The 18,997-nt window shown below is 41.4% G+C and overlaps 1 protein-coding gene across 2 annotated transcripts; it reads right to left on the bottom strand.

The window, feature by feature from the left end:
• Positions 1-8,935: 8,935 nt before the first annotated feature.
• Positions 8,936-17,873, bottom strand: RBMX (RNA binding motif protein X-linked). 2 transcript variants are annotated; one of them, XM_084870218.1, is made up of 11 exons: positions 17,694-17,873; positions 16,475-16,604; positions 16,149-16,255; positions 15,456-15,627; positions 14,262-14,414; positions 13,894-14,008; positions 13,673-13,798; positions 13,516-13,595; positions 11,699-12,870; positions 10,747-10,830; positions 8,936-10,145 (listed from the first exon to the last, which is right to left on the bottom strand). In XM_084870218.1, the coding sequence occupies exons 2-9, from the start codon at positions 16,581-16,583 to the stop codon at positions 12,560-12,562; spliced, it is 1,173 nt and encodes a 390-aa protein (XP_084726344.1). In that variant the 5' UTR covers positions 16,584-16,604; positions 17,694-17,873; the 3' UTR covers positions 8,936-10,145; positions 10,747-10,830; positions 11,699-12,559. The 2 variants fall into 2 exon arrangements, with proteins under 2 accessions (XP_084726344.1, XP_084726343.1); XM_084870217.1 differs by having other exon boundaries at positions 13,673-13,816; positions 17,694-17,864.
• Positions 17,874-18,997: the final 1,124 nt, after the last annotated feature.

Below are 18,997 nucleotides of genomic sequence, written 5' to 3'. Positions count from 1 at the left end.
CTGCCTGGCAGTGGGCTAAACTCGAGAGCAGCCTTCTCTCAGAGGTGTGTGCAGCCATTGCCGTGGGACACTGACACACAGGGGCCTCTTAGGGCAGAGCTGACAGGGAACCAAGACTGTCTGCTCCACCCTGAGACTCCGCCCCATCCAAGCTGAGCACAGAAGCTCTCCTAGCAGAGACACAGCTGATCCTCACAGCCAATTGGCCTGAAGGTCAACTCCCCACAGTGATACTAACAACAATCTAGGCTTAACTACAAAAACACTGCACACACATCCCACAAAGGGGCACACCAAGAGTGTCCACCTCAGGTAATTGGGGAGGCTGAACCACTTGGTTCTGCTAGGACACCTATCACACAAAGCCCCTCCATCAACTCAAGGAAGCAACTAATATGTGGAGACAAAGAGGCAGGCCACAAATGAAGGAAATGGAGGAAAGCAAGCGACTGGATATAGAGTTCAAAACCACGGTTATAAGGTTTTTCAAGAATTTCCTAGAAGAAGCAGATAAATTTAATGAGACCCTCAAGGATATGAAAAAGGATCAACTAGAAATTAAGCATACACTGACTGAAATAAAAAATATTATACAGAGATCTAAAAGCAGACTAGAGGATCACAAGAATCAAGTCAAAAATTTGGAATACAAAGAAGCAAAAAACACTCCTCCAGAAAAGAAAACAGAAAAAAGAATCCAAAAAGTTGAAGATAGTGTAAGGGGCCTCTGGGACAACTTCAAGCATACCAACATCAAAATTATGGGGGTCTCAGAAGAAGAGAGAGAGCAAGATACTGAAAACATATTTGAAGTAATAGTGACAGAAAATTTCCCCCACCTGATGAAAGAAATAGACTTACAAGTTCAGGAAACGCACAGAACCCCAAACAAAAGAAATTCAAAGAGGACCACACCAAGACACATCATAATTAAAATGCCAAGAGCAAAAGACAAAGAGAATATTAAAAGCAGCAAGAGAAAAACAGTTACCTACAATGAGGCACCCATACAATTGTCAGCTGATTTCTCAACAGAAACTATGCAGGCTAGATGGGAATGGCAAGAAATATTAAAAGTGATGAATAGCAAGAAACTACAACCAAGATTACTCTACCCAGCAAATCTATCATTCAGATTGGAAGGTCAGATAAAGAGCTTCACAGATAAGAAAAAGCTAAAGGAGTTCATCCCCACCAAACCAGTATTATATGAAATGCTGAAAGGTATTCTTTAAGAAGAGGAATAAGAAGAAAAAGATAAAGATAAAAATTATGAACAACAAATACATATCTATCAACAGTGAATCTAAAAACCAAGGGAATGAAAAATCTGATGAACAGTATTAACTGGTGAATATAATAGAATCAGGGGCATAGAAAGGGAGTAGACTGACAATTCTCGGGGAAAAAGGGGAGTTGGGGGTGTGGGAAGAGACTGGACAAAAATCCTACACCTATGGATGAAGACAGTAGGGGAAGTAAGGTCAGCAGGTGGGGTGAGAACCTGGTGGAGGGGAGCTATGCGGGAGGAGGGGAAGAGGAACAATTGTAATAATCTGAACAATAAAGATGTATTAAATTTAAAAAGTGAAATAAAATTTCTCTCCTAAAAAAAAAAAAAAACAACAGAAGACTGGTTTTGGGAGAATTATTTTGAGTTCACTTGAGTGCTTTACAAAAAAAAAAAAAAATTACAAGCTCAAGTCTATTAACTCTCAGCCCATCAATCTATAGCTGCAGGCCTCATATTCCTGAAAATCAACTGAACTGGATGATAAATTATGAGTTGAACTTGGTCTCATCAAATTTCTCATGTGAAAGTGCATTTAATAGGAATGGGACCCTGAAACTTGGAATGGAGACATCTTTCTGTTTGGAACCAGATGAGACTGACAATCTTGAATCAAGTCACTCTGAACCTCCCTTATCAGTTGAAGCATGCTGCCTTTCAGTGTCTAGAATAACTGTTTCACTGCTTAAAATCTTGTGATAACCTCACCTGGAGCAGACCCCTTGAAAGTGGATGCTGTTTTTAAGGTCCACCACAACAACCTCAAAATGCCACTAGACCCACAACTAGGGTCAAATCTCAGCATACTTCAGGCAGCCAGGTAATATATGACCCAGGAAGAAATAGATTACATACCAAACTGGCAGAGTAGATGGCAAATGATGGGAGGTGCACATCATCAAATATGATATAGCTAGAATGAACTATTATAGATATATATTTTTCAACATGGGTAAATCTTCAAAACATGGTGATGAGAAGTTAGAAGAATATATATATATATATATATATATATAGCCTAAGTGACCATTTGACCAGTAGCTATGATGTACACTGACCACCAGGGGGCAGACACTCAATACTGGCGTGAGCGGAAACCACAGGCATGGAAACATGGAACAGACTAATGAATCTCAGAGGGAAGGGGGGAGGGGAGAGGGCAGGGCAAGATTAACCAAAGATCTTATATGCACACTAGAGGCCCGGTGCACAGATTCATGCACTAGTGGGGTCCCTCAGCTTTGCCTGCAGGAACCAGGCCAAAACCAAAACAGGCAGTTCAACATCCCCTGAGAGGTCTCAGATTGTGAGAGGGCGCAGGCCAGGCTGAGGGACCCCACTTGTGCACAAATCCATGCACCGGGCCTCCAGTCCTATATAATAAAAGCCTAATAAGCAAATTGTCCCTTTGACATGGAGTTCGACCAGGGGGTGGGGCCGGATGGCCAACTGCCTGTGGTCCCTCCCTTAGCCAGCCCTGCCTCGGCTGGTGGCAGTGGTGACCACCAGCAGGGGAGGAGGGGAAGAGGAACAATTGTAATAATCTGAACAATAAAGATGTATTAAATTTAAAAATTTAAAGCAGGGGGAAGGAAGGCCCATGCTGGCAGCTGGCATCTAGGGACCCTATCCATGCATGAATTTTGTGTACTGGGCCTCTAGTCCCAGGAGGGGAAGAGGAACAATTGTAATAATCTGAACAATAAAGATGTATTAAATTTAAAAATTTAAAGCAGGGGGAAGGAAGGCCCATGCTGGCAGCTGGCAGCTAGGGACCCTATCCATGCATGAATTTTGTGTACTAGGCCTCTAGTCCTGTATAATAAAAGGCTAATATTCAAATATATTGTATGGCAGGACAACTTAGCAATCAAACAACTGGTTGCTATGATGTGCATTGACCACCAGGGGCACAGGTGGGACACTGAGCACTGTCATCAGAGTGAGCCTCTGGTGGTTACTGAAAATTCTTTGCTCATCTGTGCCTTGGTCCCGCCCAACGCTCGCACCTGTTGCTGGCACTGGAGCTGCTGCTCACACCTGCTGCTGGTGCTTGGCACGGGCCATGATTGTTTGACGTCGTCAGCAGGTGTGAGCAGTGGCTGCTGGCCCCAATTGTCCTTCAGGACTTCTCCACCTCCCCCTGCTCCTGAGGGATGATCAGGCCAGCAGCTGCCACTTGCACCCACAGCCAGTGCTCAGCACCAGTTCCTATTGCTGGGCACTGTCAATGGGTGCAAGTGGCGGCTGCTGGCCCCAATTGTCCCTGAGGGCTTCTCCACCTTCCCCTGCTCCTGAGGGGCAATCATGGCAGCAGCTGCCACTTGCACCCGCTGACAGCGCTGGCCCCGCTTGCACACCCGCTGCTGGCACCCGCTGCTGGCGCTGGCCCCAATAGCTATGCGCCATCAGTGAGTGCGAGCAGGGCCAGCGCTGTCTGCATCAGCATATGAGAGCAGCGGTGGGTGGGAGCAGGGATGCTGGCAGGCAGAGGACTGAGAGCCATGGCGGGAGGGGCCAGGTGGGGGTTCGGAGGATGGGCTGAGACCTGCCCCTGTGCCCACCGCAGCCTCATGGCCCACAGTTCTTTTCAAGGTGCAAGAATCAAGGTGTACTGGGCCCCTAATATATAAAAGAGCTAGGTACCATCATGACTAAAAGGACAACCGGTGCCCCCCACTGCCTCCAAGTCACTCACCATGAGTGGGGAGTGGCGGTGGGTGGGACTGGGGACTCTGAGTGGTGGCGATGGTGGGCTGCTTTGCAGGGCAGCAGTGAGCTTAGTGGAACAGTTACCAGTGGCAGCAAGTTTCACCCAGCAGTTGAGGGGCAGGGGGGAGCCTTGTGGAGCATTCATGGGGTGGGAGGGGGGAGTTTGCAAAGCAGTCCAGGGGTGGGTGGAGCCTCACGGGGCGGGGGGGGGGGGGGGTGGGGGGTGGAGTTTCACAGAGCAGTTTAGGGGCTGGGGGAGGGGGAGCCTTGCAGAGCAGTCACAGGGCGGGGCGGGGGGGGGGGAGTTTCACAGAGCAGTTGAGATGTGGGAAGAATTTCGTGGAGCATGGCAGGGCAGGAGGAGTCTCTCGGAGCAGTGACAGGGTCTGGGGAGCATTACGGAGCATCTGGGGGTGGGGCAGGGAGCATCACTTAGTATCACAGGGTGGCAGAGGCCAGCAATGGAGGCCAGGCTAGGCCTAGGGACCCTAATAGCGCACAATTTTGTGCACACTGGGCCTCTAGTATATAATAATAGCATACCATTTAAGTAAATTAAGAAGGACCCTGTGTGACTAATCACAATAATGTACCCAAAAAAATGAGGACTATGACTCGAGAAAAAGGAAAAATCTTGACTTGCAGTAGGGACTTTTAGTCCTTTACAAGATGCTGATCTAACATAATTGGCTCCCTCCCCAATTCTCCAGCCCTCAAGATGACACATGAGAAAAACTGACAGATGAAATCTGCTGCTTATGCAGCATTTACCACATGGCAGGCACTATTAACTCAGTTAATCTTCTCAGCCAATGCTATTAGATATCATGAACTCCATTTTACAGATGAGAAAACAAATATAGAGAGGTTAAGTAATTTCCCCTAAGATTTCATAGCTGGTAATGCTGGAGCTGAAAATTGAACTCAGTCTCTAACACCGATAGAGATGAGTCTGGGGCAGGGATGATGTTCAGAGGAGAGTGGCGTAAAATGGTATAGGGGCAGGCACCATTACAGAGAAGCCAGAAGAAATTTCTAATTGTGCCCTTCCCCTATACCCCACTCAAACATTGCTGAGATCATTTTCTACTTCATCACCATGGCAAGACAGAGAACAGAAGTTCCCAGTCAGCCGAAACCGGTTTAGCTCAGTGGATAGAGCGTCGGCCTGCGGACTGAGGGGTCTCAGGTTTGATTCCAGTCAAGGGCATGTACATTGGTGGCGGGCACATCCCCAGTAGGGGGTGTGCAGGAGGCAGCTGGTTGATGTTTCTTTCTCATTGACATTTCTAGCTTTCTATCCCTCTCCCTTCCTCTCTGTGGAAAATCAATAAAATATATTAAAAAAAAAAAAAAAGAAGTTCCCAGTCAGCAGGAGCTGTTGGAGTGGAGAGCATATTACATGTGCAGGCACACAGGCCATGTGATTGCTCACCCAACATACACTGAACCCCAACTCTCCATCTTGAGTTAGGAAAAACAACCTAGATCTTCAAGGCAGGTATTTGGCCAAGATTTCCTTGAGGAATATCTTTAGCCCAAGAGGAAAAATCTAAAGGCATTGGAATCGGGGGTTCTTCAACAAACAACCCCCACAGTTAAGGTCAAAGAAAAAAAGCCTTTAGAGCTTACAAACATTTTAATCTCCTACTCTTATAATCATAAGCATGAAACCCAAAATTTCCATTCATTTTAGGAAAGCCTCTAACATGGAAGATGGACTTTGAGGTAGAAAAAACGAACAGCGTAACTTAAGGGGGGAAAAACACTCTGAAGAAAATTTTAAATTTTTAAAAGTAATATCTTTACAGGATTTACTATAAAGCTACAGTAATCAAGATAAAGGTAGACATACTAATAAGAAAAAGTGCCGAAATCGGTTTGGCTCAGTGGATAGATTGTTGGTCTGCGCACTCAAGGGTCCCAGGTTCGATTCTGATCAAGGGCATGTACCTTGGTTGCGGGCACATCCCCGGTGGGGGGTATGCAGGAGGCAGCTGGTCGATGTATCTCTCTCATTGATGATCCTAGCTCTCTATCCCTCTCCCTTCTTCTCTGTGAAAAATAAATAAAATATATATTTTTTTAAAAAGAAAAAAGTACAGTAATATACCTATGGCTCCTACAAATATACTGAGATTTTCCATAAAAGATGCTAAAATAAATGGATATCCATGTTTGTCTTTTTTAAAGTTTATTTTTATTTATTTCAGAGAGAGAGATAGAAACATCAATGATAGCGCATGACTAGTGTGTTGGACAGGAACAGGTTGCATAGGGACCACCTGGGGCGTGAGGATACAGGACCGGCGCTGGAGTGGGGGAGTTTTGAAACTCTCTCTCTCATTTTCACCTAGCAGTCAAGAAGGATAGACTCCCTCACAATACAGATGAAGGGCTGTCTGTTAGACTTTTAAATTTCATCCGCAAGCATTTCCTATACCTAAAGAGATTGATTGGCTGCCTTCTGCATGCTCCAGATTGGGGATCAAGCCTGCAACCAGGGCATGTGCCCTTGACTGGAATCCAACCGGGGACTCTTTAGACTGAAGCAGGACACTAGCCACTGAGTCAAACCGGCTAGGGCTTATATCCATGTTTTTAAAAACAAGTTTCAAATCCTACTTCATCATTAAAAAACAAACAAAAAAAAACGAGTTATAGACCTAACAAATAAGTAAAAACATCACTTTCCTTAATCTCTTAATTTTTCACCCAGCCTCCCAAATCTCCCTGACAATTGTCTGTTCTGTTTCTACTTTGTTGATTAGATTGTACATATGTGAGATCATATAGTATTTATATTTTGCTTTGACTGGCTTATTTTATTCAGCATACTTTCCAGATCCATCCATACTGTTGCAAAGGTAAGATTTTTTTTTATAGTAGTATTCTATTGTGTAAATATACCACAGCTTTTTTATCCACTCTATTGATGGGCACTTGGGTTGTTTCCAGATCATGGCTATTGTAAATAATGCTGCAATGAACATGGGGATGCATATACTTTTTCAAATTAAGTGTCTGGGGTTTCTTCAGATATATTCCCAAAAGTCAGATCACTGGTTCAAAGGGTAGTCTTTGAATTTTTTGAGGAAACTTGTTTTCCAGTGGCTGTGCCTGTCTTTATTCCCATAAACAGTGCATGAGGGTTCCCCTTTCCTGACATCCTTGACAGGCATGAGTTATCTCATTGTGATTTTAGTTTGCATTTACTCATTAATGACATTGAGCATCTTTTCATACCTATTGGCCACCTGAATGTCCTCTGTATGCTTTGGTGTTGTCTAAGTTTTGTATTTTTAAAACCACTTATCAGATATAGCATTGGTAAATGGGCTACATGCAATGGGCTGGCCTTTTCATTTTGTTGGTTTCTTTTGCTGTGCAGCTTGTTTGGTGTATCCGCATGTTTTTTTTTCTTTGTTTTTTTCCCTGTATTGCAGTTCTGAAATTTTACTGTCCATTTTCTCCTAGGATTTTTATGGTTTTGTGACTTACTTTTAAGCCTTTTATTCATTTTTGAGTTTATTCTTGTGTATGATGTAAGTTGATGGTCTAGTCTTATTTTCTTTTGCATGTACCTGTCCAATTTTCCCAACATCACTTATTGAAGAAACCGTCTTTATTCCATTGTTTGCTCCTGTCCCCTGTCAAATATTAATCAACCATAATGATGTGGGTTTATTTCTGGGCTCTCTGTTCTGATGCTAGTACCAGGCTGTTTTGATTACAATGGCCTTGTAGTCTAGTTTAATACACAGACAACAGAATGGTGATAGCCAAAGGGAAAGGGGAAGGGATAAATGGGGATGCAGAGACTTAAATATTGAATCACTATTTCGTACACCTGAAACTAATATTGCATGCCAACTAAATTGAAAAAATGGTTAAAAAGAAATTGATCTACAAGTGTTGGAAAGCAACCAGAACTCTTCATAAATTTTAGTCAATAGCCCAAAACTGGTAATATGCCAGATGACAATCAATAGAATGTACATACTATGCACATAAGGTATACAATGAAATTCTATTCTACAGCAAAATGAACTACTACCCACAATTTTAACAATCTCAAAAACATGTTGAAAGCAGATAAGACAAAAACTATATTCATGTAGGACTTAAATGAATCCCTTTTCCATGTGGTTAGTTCCATGCAACTGGCTATAACCCAAAGGCAATACCCTATTTTAGTTGCTAGGGAAATTCGTACATTAGGAACCACAAAATGGAAGCTGCCTCAGTGGCCTGGCCCATGCCACAAATCTATGCCCAAGTCAGCCTATATTTATATGAAACCTTAACATACACCAATCACAACCCTCCAACTCACCAAGTTGTTTTGGCATTAATATCAGAGGTGAGATGTGTATGTAAATGGCAGAGAAAATTGTGAATACAGAAACTTATTGTGTTGGTTTAACAGCAATGCTGAAAGGACTTGTCTCGAGTAGATTCACTGTCTACTGAGTTTCCATACCAGTTTTCCCAAGAGTTAAGAAAAATTGAAAGAATTACAGTATCTTTGCTATTTTAGCTCCTAATTTGTTACTGCCCCCCATTTCATTTCAGGGTAAGGATTAAATGAAACCATACAAATTACCTTGATGCCTACACGGCACTCCCCAAAGAAACCAAGTCCAGTGTCAGCAATAGGCCACCTCAGTGACCATGTTCCTTAATAACTGCTCTAGTGCCAACAGTGGGTGAGAACTTTTTGGGGAAGGGGCCAGGTTAATGTCATATTTAAAATTAAAGGTCACAGTTCAATTCCTGGTCAAACATGCAGGGGTTGCAGGCTTGATCCCCAGTGGAGGATGGGGGTTTGCAGAAGGCAGCCAATGATTCTCATCATTGAGGGCTTGCTCCCTTCCTCTCAGAAGAAAGTCTAAATTCCTTATTGCAAATAAAAACCCAGGACCACAAAAATGCATATTAAGTTTTATTAAGTTTCAAATACAAAACATTCCAAAAAGAGAAGTGATCTATAATACCTATGTTCTATATTCAAACAAACAAGGAAAACACTCATTTTGTGTGTGTGTGTTTATAGCCAGTATAAAGCCATAAATATCAAAACCAATTCTTTCCACAAGAGCAGAATTAAGTCTGCTGCGTCAGTAAACTACTTGCCAAATGGCTATCTTGGTCATTTAAGCATACTTCCTAATTTGAATATAGTATTGATATTTACTATAATTAATCTCAATGTTCTACACTATCTTAAAGATATCTAAATAAAATCTCAGGACACAAAAGCATAAACTCAAGTAATTTAAGATTACAGGATTGAGGAAGACAGCTATATTAAGTGCAACAGCCATTTAAAATTTGGCCAATACCCTCATGGTCTGTGATTAAGAGCCTGTCAAATGAGGGTTACACCTTTTTTAAAATTATTTCCCACAATCACAAATGTTGATCATGATAGTACTGCCATTTTACTATGCAAAATTCTTGAGTTGTTTTTTCCAACAACTTAACTGTTTCCTTTGAGAACAGTAGATTTTATATTATTGGCTCTGATCTCCAGCATAATGAAGCTGTATTCGGATTTTTGTTTCCAAGGTAAGGAGGTGGGGGTAACATAGCCTAACAAAAATAGTTTAAAAAGCCAAGTGGCCCAATTTTGTTTCCAGTTTTTAAATGTGCTTTCAATCATTTCAGCTAAGTTTCCAGATATTACTCTTTCCTTTAGTTGTTTTACTTAGTCCCAGTTCTGGATAATAAACAGCAGTGTTTCACTTGCTGAAAATCAGATAGAGCTACCGCTTATGCCTTTCATTTTTTTAATTAACTTTCTGACATTGATAATTAGGAAGTTCTAAATTAAAGTTGTTTCTAATGACTTTGGCTAAACAATGAAAGCCAAAGCTATAAAATCTACATAAAGAACCAAAGAGCTCCTCACTACCTCCACTTACCAATTTCCTTAATTGCTCCCCTTTCTCCATCTGTCAATTATTACTTAAGTATCTACCACTCCCTAGTTAGAGTGCTAACCAACACTGATGCCTTTTGTCCAACAGGAACCCTTGAAGGCAAAAATCTATTGCTTGCACCAAACCAATTCTGATGAGCACTGCTTATGCAACTGTTGTGCCTTATGCACATTCTGCATTCTTCTGCTTCAACAACTCTGCAAAATGAAAAGCATGTGATCAGGTCAATTTCTCTCCCTTACCTATTCTTTAAATACATGCTATTTTGTTGCTTTAACTGGCAACAATGAATTTGCTTTCAATTGTAAACTCTAAAAGCAACCATAAATACCCAGTACAATTCCTCTAAGCATCAATTTAGTGTAATCAAGACAATATAACTATCATTAAACCAATAAAATTGTATTTCAAACTGGGAACTTAGCAGCTGCATCTAGTCTCCCTTAGTGAATTTGTACTGTGTGTTGTAATCAATCAGGTACTGATTTTAGGAAGCTTGCTCATTTGCCAAAACATAAGCTTATACATCTCCAGTCAACTGCTTATGCAGAAATAGCACTAACAAATTTTATACACTGAAAAACAGCAAGGTGTTGCATGACTGAGCCATAATGGATCTATACCTGTGTTTAAAATACGGTAGCTTCACCTTACATTCAAATCAGCAGTTAACATGTAAGGTGTTGCACATTACAGCACTTAACTTGGTCCTTTTACAATGTACCAATACCCTAACCATGCAAAGTGGCAAAGCTTGTCTATAAACCTGTAAGAAGCTATCATGCTTTTGAAACTTACCTCAGCGTTTGATTTCTCTTGCTGCCAACTTGTCAGCTTTACCTAGTGTGAATAAATCAGCATTCCGTGACCATAATCCTCAACCTGTAAAAATTAAATAGGTAGTTATCTCTAGTCAGAAATGCTTCAAAACTTGCCTATAACTTACTGCCCCCTTTGCCAGAAAGAAAAGGCAAGTTCAGACTTGCAGCTTAAGGTATTTCATGGTCTACTATTTCTCTCAAGTGGTGGAAGATTCACTGGCTTGGGATGGACTGGAATGGCTTAAATGGTTAAGTTGCATGGCTTATGGATTCTCATCCTGTTCCAATGGTGCACTGCCATGTTAAATCCATAAGTTGAACGGACAAAACTTATTTGAAGGAATATGTGCAGTACAAGGATTTTTAGTTGGAGGTCTTCAAGTTTACTATATTCAAGAGCATCTTTTTCAACTTCGTGGCTGGACCTGGGTCATGCTGCCTCAGGTTTTGCTTTTTAAAGACCACTTCCAAATAGATTTTCTCCATACAGTGTAGTTTCACAGAAAAACAAGTCAGGCATCCAACTAAATGTCAAGTTTGCAATGGCTTACAGGGGTAGGGGAGAGGGGCACCCCAAACTTAAGCCATTTCCTATATTGACTAAAAATCTAATTTTAAAAAAGTCAAAATATGTGAAGCATGTTTAAAGGTCTTCATCAAAAACTTAAAAAGTTACCCCCTCCCAAGCCCCAGGTGGCTATTGGTAAACAGTTGTACTAAAGGCCTTTAAGTGTCATACATGCTTAAAAAAAAAAATCCAAGAAGTTGAATTTGGAGAACTTCTAATGCTATAGAACACTTTGCTTTTCCAAAAGTTTTTTTTTAATCTAGAAAGCATTTCCACTGCCATGAGGTACAGTATGTTTCACTGTACTATGAGGAAGTGTTCAATTTCGACTTAGACGGAAAAACTAGTTTGCTTTGCTTACCATCTTTGCTGTTTCACAGGCATTTGATGCTTTAAATCTGATGTGGAATGCTGATAGATTCACTTTTTAGAAGTCATAAGCCTTTGAGAAGTTGGAGATAACTTCATTGCTTATCTATTTTCTCCTTTGCAATCAAGCTGTTCCTTAAAAGTGAGACACTACAGAGTTGCAAAAATTTGAAACAGTAAGAGCAAGCACCGTTTGCAGCTTCATGGTTGGTTTTGGCCAAACTTTTTATTTAGTATTCTGTAGTTGCTTAACACACACTTAAAATGATCTTATTGGGGGAGGGGGGAGGGGGAGGTTCTTGTAGATTCCCAAGGAAATGTCAGAAAGACAAAATATGGCCAGCACTGTTTTGGGTTTACTGGGCGAATAGCACTTTCTTTTACATAAGCATCTGGTAACATTTGAGATTTCAGTTTGAAGACTGTAATGACAACCTAAGAGTAGCATACCCCAACCACCCTCTAATAGCTAGCTTATTTGTATAGGTAGAGGGATTCATCTGTCCATTTTAGATGGCTAAATGTTTGTGGATCTTAGAATTGCTTCTCATTAACTGGGGGGGAAAAATTAGAAAGTGGCCTTTGGGACACTTTTACTTGGAAAATGACACCACTAGTACACAAGTCAAGCCTTAATACATTTAACATTTGCTTGTTGAAAGCAATGTCCTAAGATCAAACGTTTTACTTTTCTCCTCACAAGAACATAAAAATTATGAAAGGGGAACTTAACAGGAAATTTGAAAAATGTAACATAATTTTTCCTTTTAGTAGTTCTTGGGTAGTTATGACAGAATAGGTTCCACTTTCTGTTTGTTTCTTTGAACAGGGATTTTGGTCCAAAGTTTTGTTTTTAATATCTGCTTCTGCCTCCCCCTCTATCAGATCGGCTTCCTCCACGGCCACCACCCCTGGGTGCTCCGCGGCTTGAACTGCTGTAGGAATCACGTGGAGGAGGGTACCCCCTTTCCATAGAAGGGGGAAGCCCTCTTTCTTGTCTGCCAACCCGATCACGACCACTTGAGTAGAGATCACTTCGGCTGCTTGAGTAACTGTCTCGACTTCCACCATATCCGTCACGTGAGCTGCTGTAATCATCATAGCGACTGCTTCCACCATAAGATGGCGGGGGCCCTCGTGTAGGTGGAGCACTACGTGAGTTACCTGCAGGGTCAATGGTCAGGTAATATGGCAACACTATAAATTGTATATATACAACATTTAAATCTGAATTTACAGAATTCCTGTATTAAACTTTTACTTTCTCAACTGGGAGGTTTTAAACTCTGCCATTGCTGGCCATTAACAGGGATTTGCTCATTTGCTGAGATATGGAAATGGATGGGTTTTAATGTTTGTTTGAAAAGATTGAAGACGGTGTGTATTTCAAGAGGATATTCCAGACAGCTTGTTATTTTATAGTAGACACTCAGCCACTTTCCAGTGATAAGTTGCAATTTTGAACTGTAGACTTTCCTTCATATTGGAATGGTAAACATTTGTTGTTGTTAATAAAATTTTTAAATTGTATTTGCACTGTTGGGGGAAAACACATAAGGCTGCCAATTTAAGCAAGCAAAATCCCCCTCCAAAGCAAGCAAACAGCCTCAAAGAAAAAAAACTTATAGAAAAAAACAACAACAACAACAAAAGCCCCTCACAAAACTAGGAAAAGCCCAGCTGATAGTTATTCCCTTAAAAGCAAGCAAACATCCCTTTAAAAGCAAGCACCACACAGCCTAGTAAATTGGCTCATGAACCTAAAAACTCAAGCTGGTGATATACAAAGACACTAAACCAGTATCTTACCATAACTGTCATATGAATCCCTGTAGGAACCACTTGGATGATCTGAATAGTCACGATCACGACCATAGCCATCTCTATCACTAAAGAGAAAAACTTGTAAGCCACAGAGAATCAACCTTTACATTTTACATCAAAATTCATGGAAGCAGAATCTTACCTATAGCCTCTTGATGGATAGTCATCACGTGAACTGGAATGACCATAATCACGATAAGTATAATCTCTTGGTGGTGGAGCATAGTCTCTTGTATCACGAGAGCTGGGGTAGTCTCTACTCGAGTAGCTACCAAAACAAAAATAACTTGTTTGATGCTTTGGATAAGCTTTCCCTTCAAAACGAAACATTTTTAAGAGGGGACCGTTACATTTTCCGGTTACCTGTCCTTTGTCGAATATCCATCATCTCTTGGGGACAAATAAACATCTCTACGGGAAGGCAGGGGTTCCCTTCGAGGTGGGCCTCCATAACTATCTCTTCCACGTGATACAGGAGCTTAAAGAAAAATTATTATTAAAATATACTCAAAGATAGAAAATGAAATGTGAATTTATAGTCAAGCAATGAAAAATTGTGATTCAATGACACATGATCAAGAACTATATATTTTGTTCTCCAAAATTTTCTATTCACACCTAAATTCTTTTTAATGCATATTTACTGCATGTACCTGGATCACCTGGGGTCCATAAGTCAGTTTTAAATATAATTTTTTCGGTGGGATAGGTGGTCATAAATGGAAACTTACCTCTTCCTCCCATTCCACTGCTGCTGCGAACTGGTCCTGAAGGAGCAGATCTTTTAGGAGGAGGACCCCCACTTCTCGGGGGTGGTCCTCTTTTTACTGGAAGTGGTCCCCTGGAAGAACTCATGTTAAAATTCATGGAATAGCCTCCATCATCTACATTAGAATAGAAAAGAAAAATGTTAATATTCACAAGAATCCAGAAAAGGCTATACAAGTTCTTTGCTTCATGGAGAATATTTTAGTTGGGGCATCTTGCTTTAGTTTTCACACATACAAGACTTGACCATGTGCCCAGCCTATGTGACTCAGTGGGGGACGTGCAGGAGGCAGCTATCTCTCCATCCTCTCTGAAATAAAAATATATTTTTAAGAAAATACTGAGGCCCTAACAGGTTTGGCTCAGTGGATAGAGCAGTGTTTTTCAACCTTTTTTGGGCAAAGGCACACTTGTTTCATGAAAAAAATCACGAGGCACACCACCATTAGAAAATGTTAAAAAATTTAACTCTGTGCCTATATTGACTATATATAAAGTAATTCTCTTGAATAGGAATCAAATAAAGAAAGTATTTTATAATTACTTTATTATGAAATATTAAGTAAACAAAATAGTGAAAAATTATAAAATTCTTGTCTTGTCTGCACCTACGGCACACCAGGCAACACTGGGATAGAGCAGCCTGCAGACTCAAGGGTCCCAGGTTCAATTCCGGTCAAGGGCATGTACTTTGGTTTCAGGCAGCTGATGTTTCTCTCTTCACCAATGTTTCTAACTCTCCCTTCTATTTTGTAAAAAAAATCAATAATTTTTTTCAAATGAGGAGGATTAACAACAAAGAAAATACTGAGCATGAAATCTATATAGGCTTAGTGAAATAAAAAAGGATAATCTTAAAAAAGCTATCTGGTAAATTAATTTTCATATGCCAAATCAGGTAGGCCTATCAAAAATTCTTTTTGCAAGTGATTTTTCCTAGAGTGAACTATTTGGATAAATAGGGTATTTCCCATCATTTAAAAATGCTGTATGTAATTTAGGATTTGATGCCCCATTTTTAAGTCACTATCACTTTGGTAGATAAACATGTGGTCTCAATTTCAAAACTGGAGCCCTTAAAGACTTATACAAAGCACACGTGTTATGGATTTGCAGTTCCTAACTGAAACACCAAGCATGAGGTAGATCCAAATTACCCATGTGCCCTCCACGTGGGGGAGGTCCCCTGGTCCCTCCACTTCCTCCTCTTCCGCCTCGAAGACCTCTTGGAGGGCCTCTGCTTCTTGGAGGTGGAGGTGGTCCACGTCTACCAGTTTCAAATGATGGCTTAGTGGCTTGTTCTACCTTGATGGCTTTTCCATCTAAGGACTAAATAATTAAGTGGTTAGTTACATCATCATTTAAAAAGAACTTGCACATGCACCGCACACTGACAACAATGGCCTTGAAAATGTAATTACCCGTAAACTTTGCTAATTAATCTAAGAGAAGTAATAGTCCTGGGTGTTACTTTTCTGTTTCCTTAAAAGTGCTTACTCATCTTTAAGATTGTTACTGATGATGAGCCAAACAAGGTGGACCCAATTAAAAACTGGTGGATAAAATTTTAAAGCACGGCCGGCTATCAGCTTATCAAAACTAATAACCAAATGGAAAAGCCGTTATTAAAGCAGTTTATAAATCCCAGATAAAATAAGCAGCACACACTACTCTGAACTGAAAGACTTGCTAAAGTATTACCTGTAACTTTGGCTATAAAATTACAAAGGGCCATGATCAGAGGGGCCGGGAAAGTTATACACCAAAAACAAAATTCAAAAGATGCCATGCCCTAGGCCTGATTGGCTATTTTATGCACCAGGGAACACTGTACTAGTATGCAATCTCACCTTTCCATTCATATCCCTGGCTGCATCCTTAGCATCTGCTGGGCTTTCAAAGGTGATAAAAGCAAATCCTCTCGATTTGTTGGTTTCACGATCTTTCATCAACAGTACTAAAAAGTCATTTTCGGGAGGGGGGAAGAGGAGGAAAATGTTATAGATGTTATTCTGGTTCAAATGAACTAACAAAAGTGAATCTTTAGAAAAGAAAGCTCAGAACTTCTTAGAGGACAAAATACATTATCATTTCCGACGATCATTGCAATTAAATTCATCATAGCTTCCCTTTTTAATTACAAAATAACCGTGCATATACTTTCAGATAAACTCACCTTCCACTATCCGTCCATATTTGCCAAATACAGCTTCAAGGGCTTTCTCATCTGTTTCTGTATTGAGGCCACCAATAAAGAGCTTTCCTGGGCGATCAGCTTCAACCATGTTTCCCCCCTGGTTAAGAGTCTAGAGAAAAATAGATACAGTGTGTCACTGGGAAAAGTTCCAAGTTTATCGGACACGTGAATTTATCGGAGTGAATTTCTATATTTTTCTAAAACCATTAATCCTTAATAACTAGACACCAAAAGCGATCTCTTCTAAGCAGGAAACCCAAATTAAGTACTTAAGCCATAGCGCAGTTTCCATTAAACTGATTAAAAGGATCAAGTTAGTTTAGGCGTTTACCCTTAACCCACCCTGGCAGTTTTAATCTAGTAACGGCTACTCGACATTTACAACTTTGTTTTAATCTCAAAATTGTAGCCTTTTAAACAATTACATCCTAATTACCCTGAAGACTATCGACTCATTCAAGGTCACACACAGGCCAGACGCAAGTCCTTAACATCAAGCTCTCTTCGGGGGACTCTGTTTCCTTATTAGGATTCCCTGCTAAACTTATTTAGAAATTTAAAGTTTGAGCCAAGTTACGCCCCCTGGTCTTCACCACTCCGTGGCCCGCCAAAAAGGTCAAGAACCTTAAAAAAGTGTTAACATAGTTTCCTATTAAATAACGATTCGTGAAATCGCGCACCGGAACTTATAACATCCCCTGGCTGCAGCAGAACCCAATTAAAACCGTCACTAAAAAACCGCGTGGAACACACAAAATGGCGACACTTGGAATCAACCCAGAACTACCGGCACCGGTCAGAGGAGTAACTTTTGGCATCAGCAATGGCTGGGAAAATTCAAAGGGCTTCCTCTCCATGGCCCCACCAATGAACAGGGACCCCGCGAAAACCTGCACGTGCCTATCGGTAGCGCCGGCGCCATCCCAACGCGGGCACCGCGGCGGCGTGGTCTCCCGGTCCAGCTCAAACCCCGACCTCCGCCGCCACCCCGGCAGCGACAGTCAAACTTTCTCCAAGCATGCAACTCCACGGACCCGCTACATTTGTTTCCATGCGACACGCCACTGTATCTAAAGTAGGTCGGCACCTTTGCGTTCTTAAAATGGCGCCCGCCAGCCCCATCTCCCGGGAGATCATCTCCGATTCGAACGTGACAACTAAGTGCCAAGAAAGGGACCGAAGGGAAGGACACGCTTACCGGAGGGGTGACGACGGTTTCAAGCTCCTGCGAGCTCGCTGGCAGAGGCTTCCTAGCCGCTCAGCGTGAGGGACGGGCCGCCGGCTCCGAAGACGGAAGGGAGAACCCGCAGGAACTACTGCGCAACGAGGGCGAACAAAGGAGACAGCAAACTTTATACTGCCCGGGAACGAGGCTGAAGGACCCGGATGAAAACGGAGCTTAGAATTTGAAACGCCAGGGAGAGGTATGAGCAGTTCCCAGTCTCCCCATTGGCTGGGCTTTCTGCCGTTCATTCGTAGCCCCGCCCCATTTCCGGGCCCACAGCTCTGGGCCAGGGGTGGTTTCTAAACCGTTTTCCCAGCCCCCACCCTTGCGCCCTAAACCCGCGTTTTTGCTTGCCGCTGAAATGGTTTACTGGCTGCCTTTACTAAAGAACTGAAGTTAATTGCGTGTTCTAGTGACCGGGGAGCGTTGCTAAACTTTAACATCAACTGGTTTAATTCTCAAAAGTAGCGGGATGAGGGTAGATACTTATATGACAATTTTGCAGACATGGAAAACAAAGAAGTATAGATGATAAGATATTTTTCCCCAAAATGTATTTAACCAGGATTTTTAGTGTATGGATAAAATTCTGATAAATATAGGGGTAGGGGGGCATACAAAAAGGCAGCAGATAAACTGATCACCTAAGTGGTAGGCTCTGCGTGGCTATAATACAACCCAGAACAAGTGAGACAAGGGCAGGGCACCTCCATGGGTAAGGCTGCCTGGTTTTCGAAGAAAAATACAGGACTCCCAGTTAAGTTTGAAGTTCAGATATTTTCTTTTCAGTTTAAGTAAGTATCATATACAAAAAACAAACAAACACGTATTTATTGTTTATCTGAACTTCAAATTTAACTGGGCAGTGTGTATTTTGTCTGGCATCGGAAGGGATTACAAAAATTAAAAATTTTCTAATCTCTTTAAAAGTTAAAACAACAACAATTAAAGCAATTAATTGCATGTTGTGATTCTTGCCAGGGCTAAAGTAAACTAGGTGCTCTGATGGACAATATTTGGGAGACCAAATTTGATCTAGACATCAGGAAAGGTCTGTCTAAAGTCGTGACTTTGGAGATCAGATATGAAGGGGGGAAAAGAAACCAGCCAAGGGAAAGCTGGGGGAAGAGCTTTTCTGGAAAAGAAAAGAGTACTAAAAGATTGCGGGGCTTAAGTGTGGAAGCGGGGGCACCAATGGGATAGTGCAAACAGATCAGGAAAGAAAACAGTGTCTCAAATTAGGGTTGTAGCAGTGGATACGGGGAGGAAACAATTGT

This window comes from Pipistrellus hanaki (genome assembly GCF_964339955.1).
Source record: "Pipistrellus hanaki genome assembly, chromosome: X".
Classification (NCBI taxonomy): domain Eukaryota; kingdom Metazoa; phylum Chordata; class Mammalia; order Chiroptera; family Vespertilionidae; genus Pipistrellus; species Pipistrellus hanaki.
Note: the sequence above shows the minus strand (reverse complement) of the source record. Positions and strands in the feature narration are given on the sequence as shown.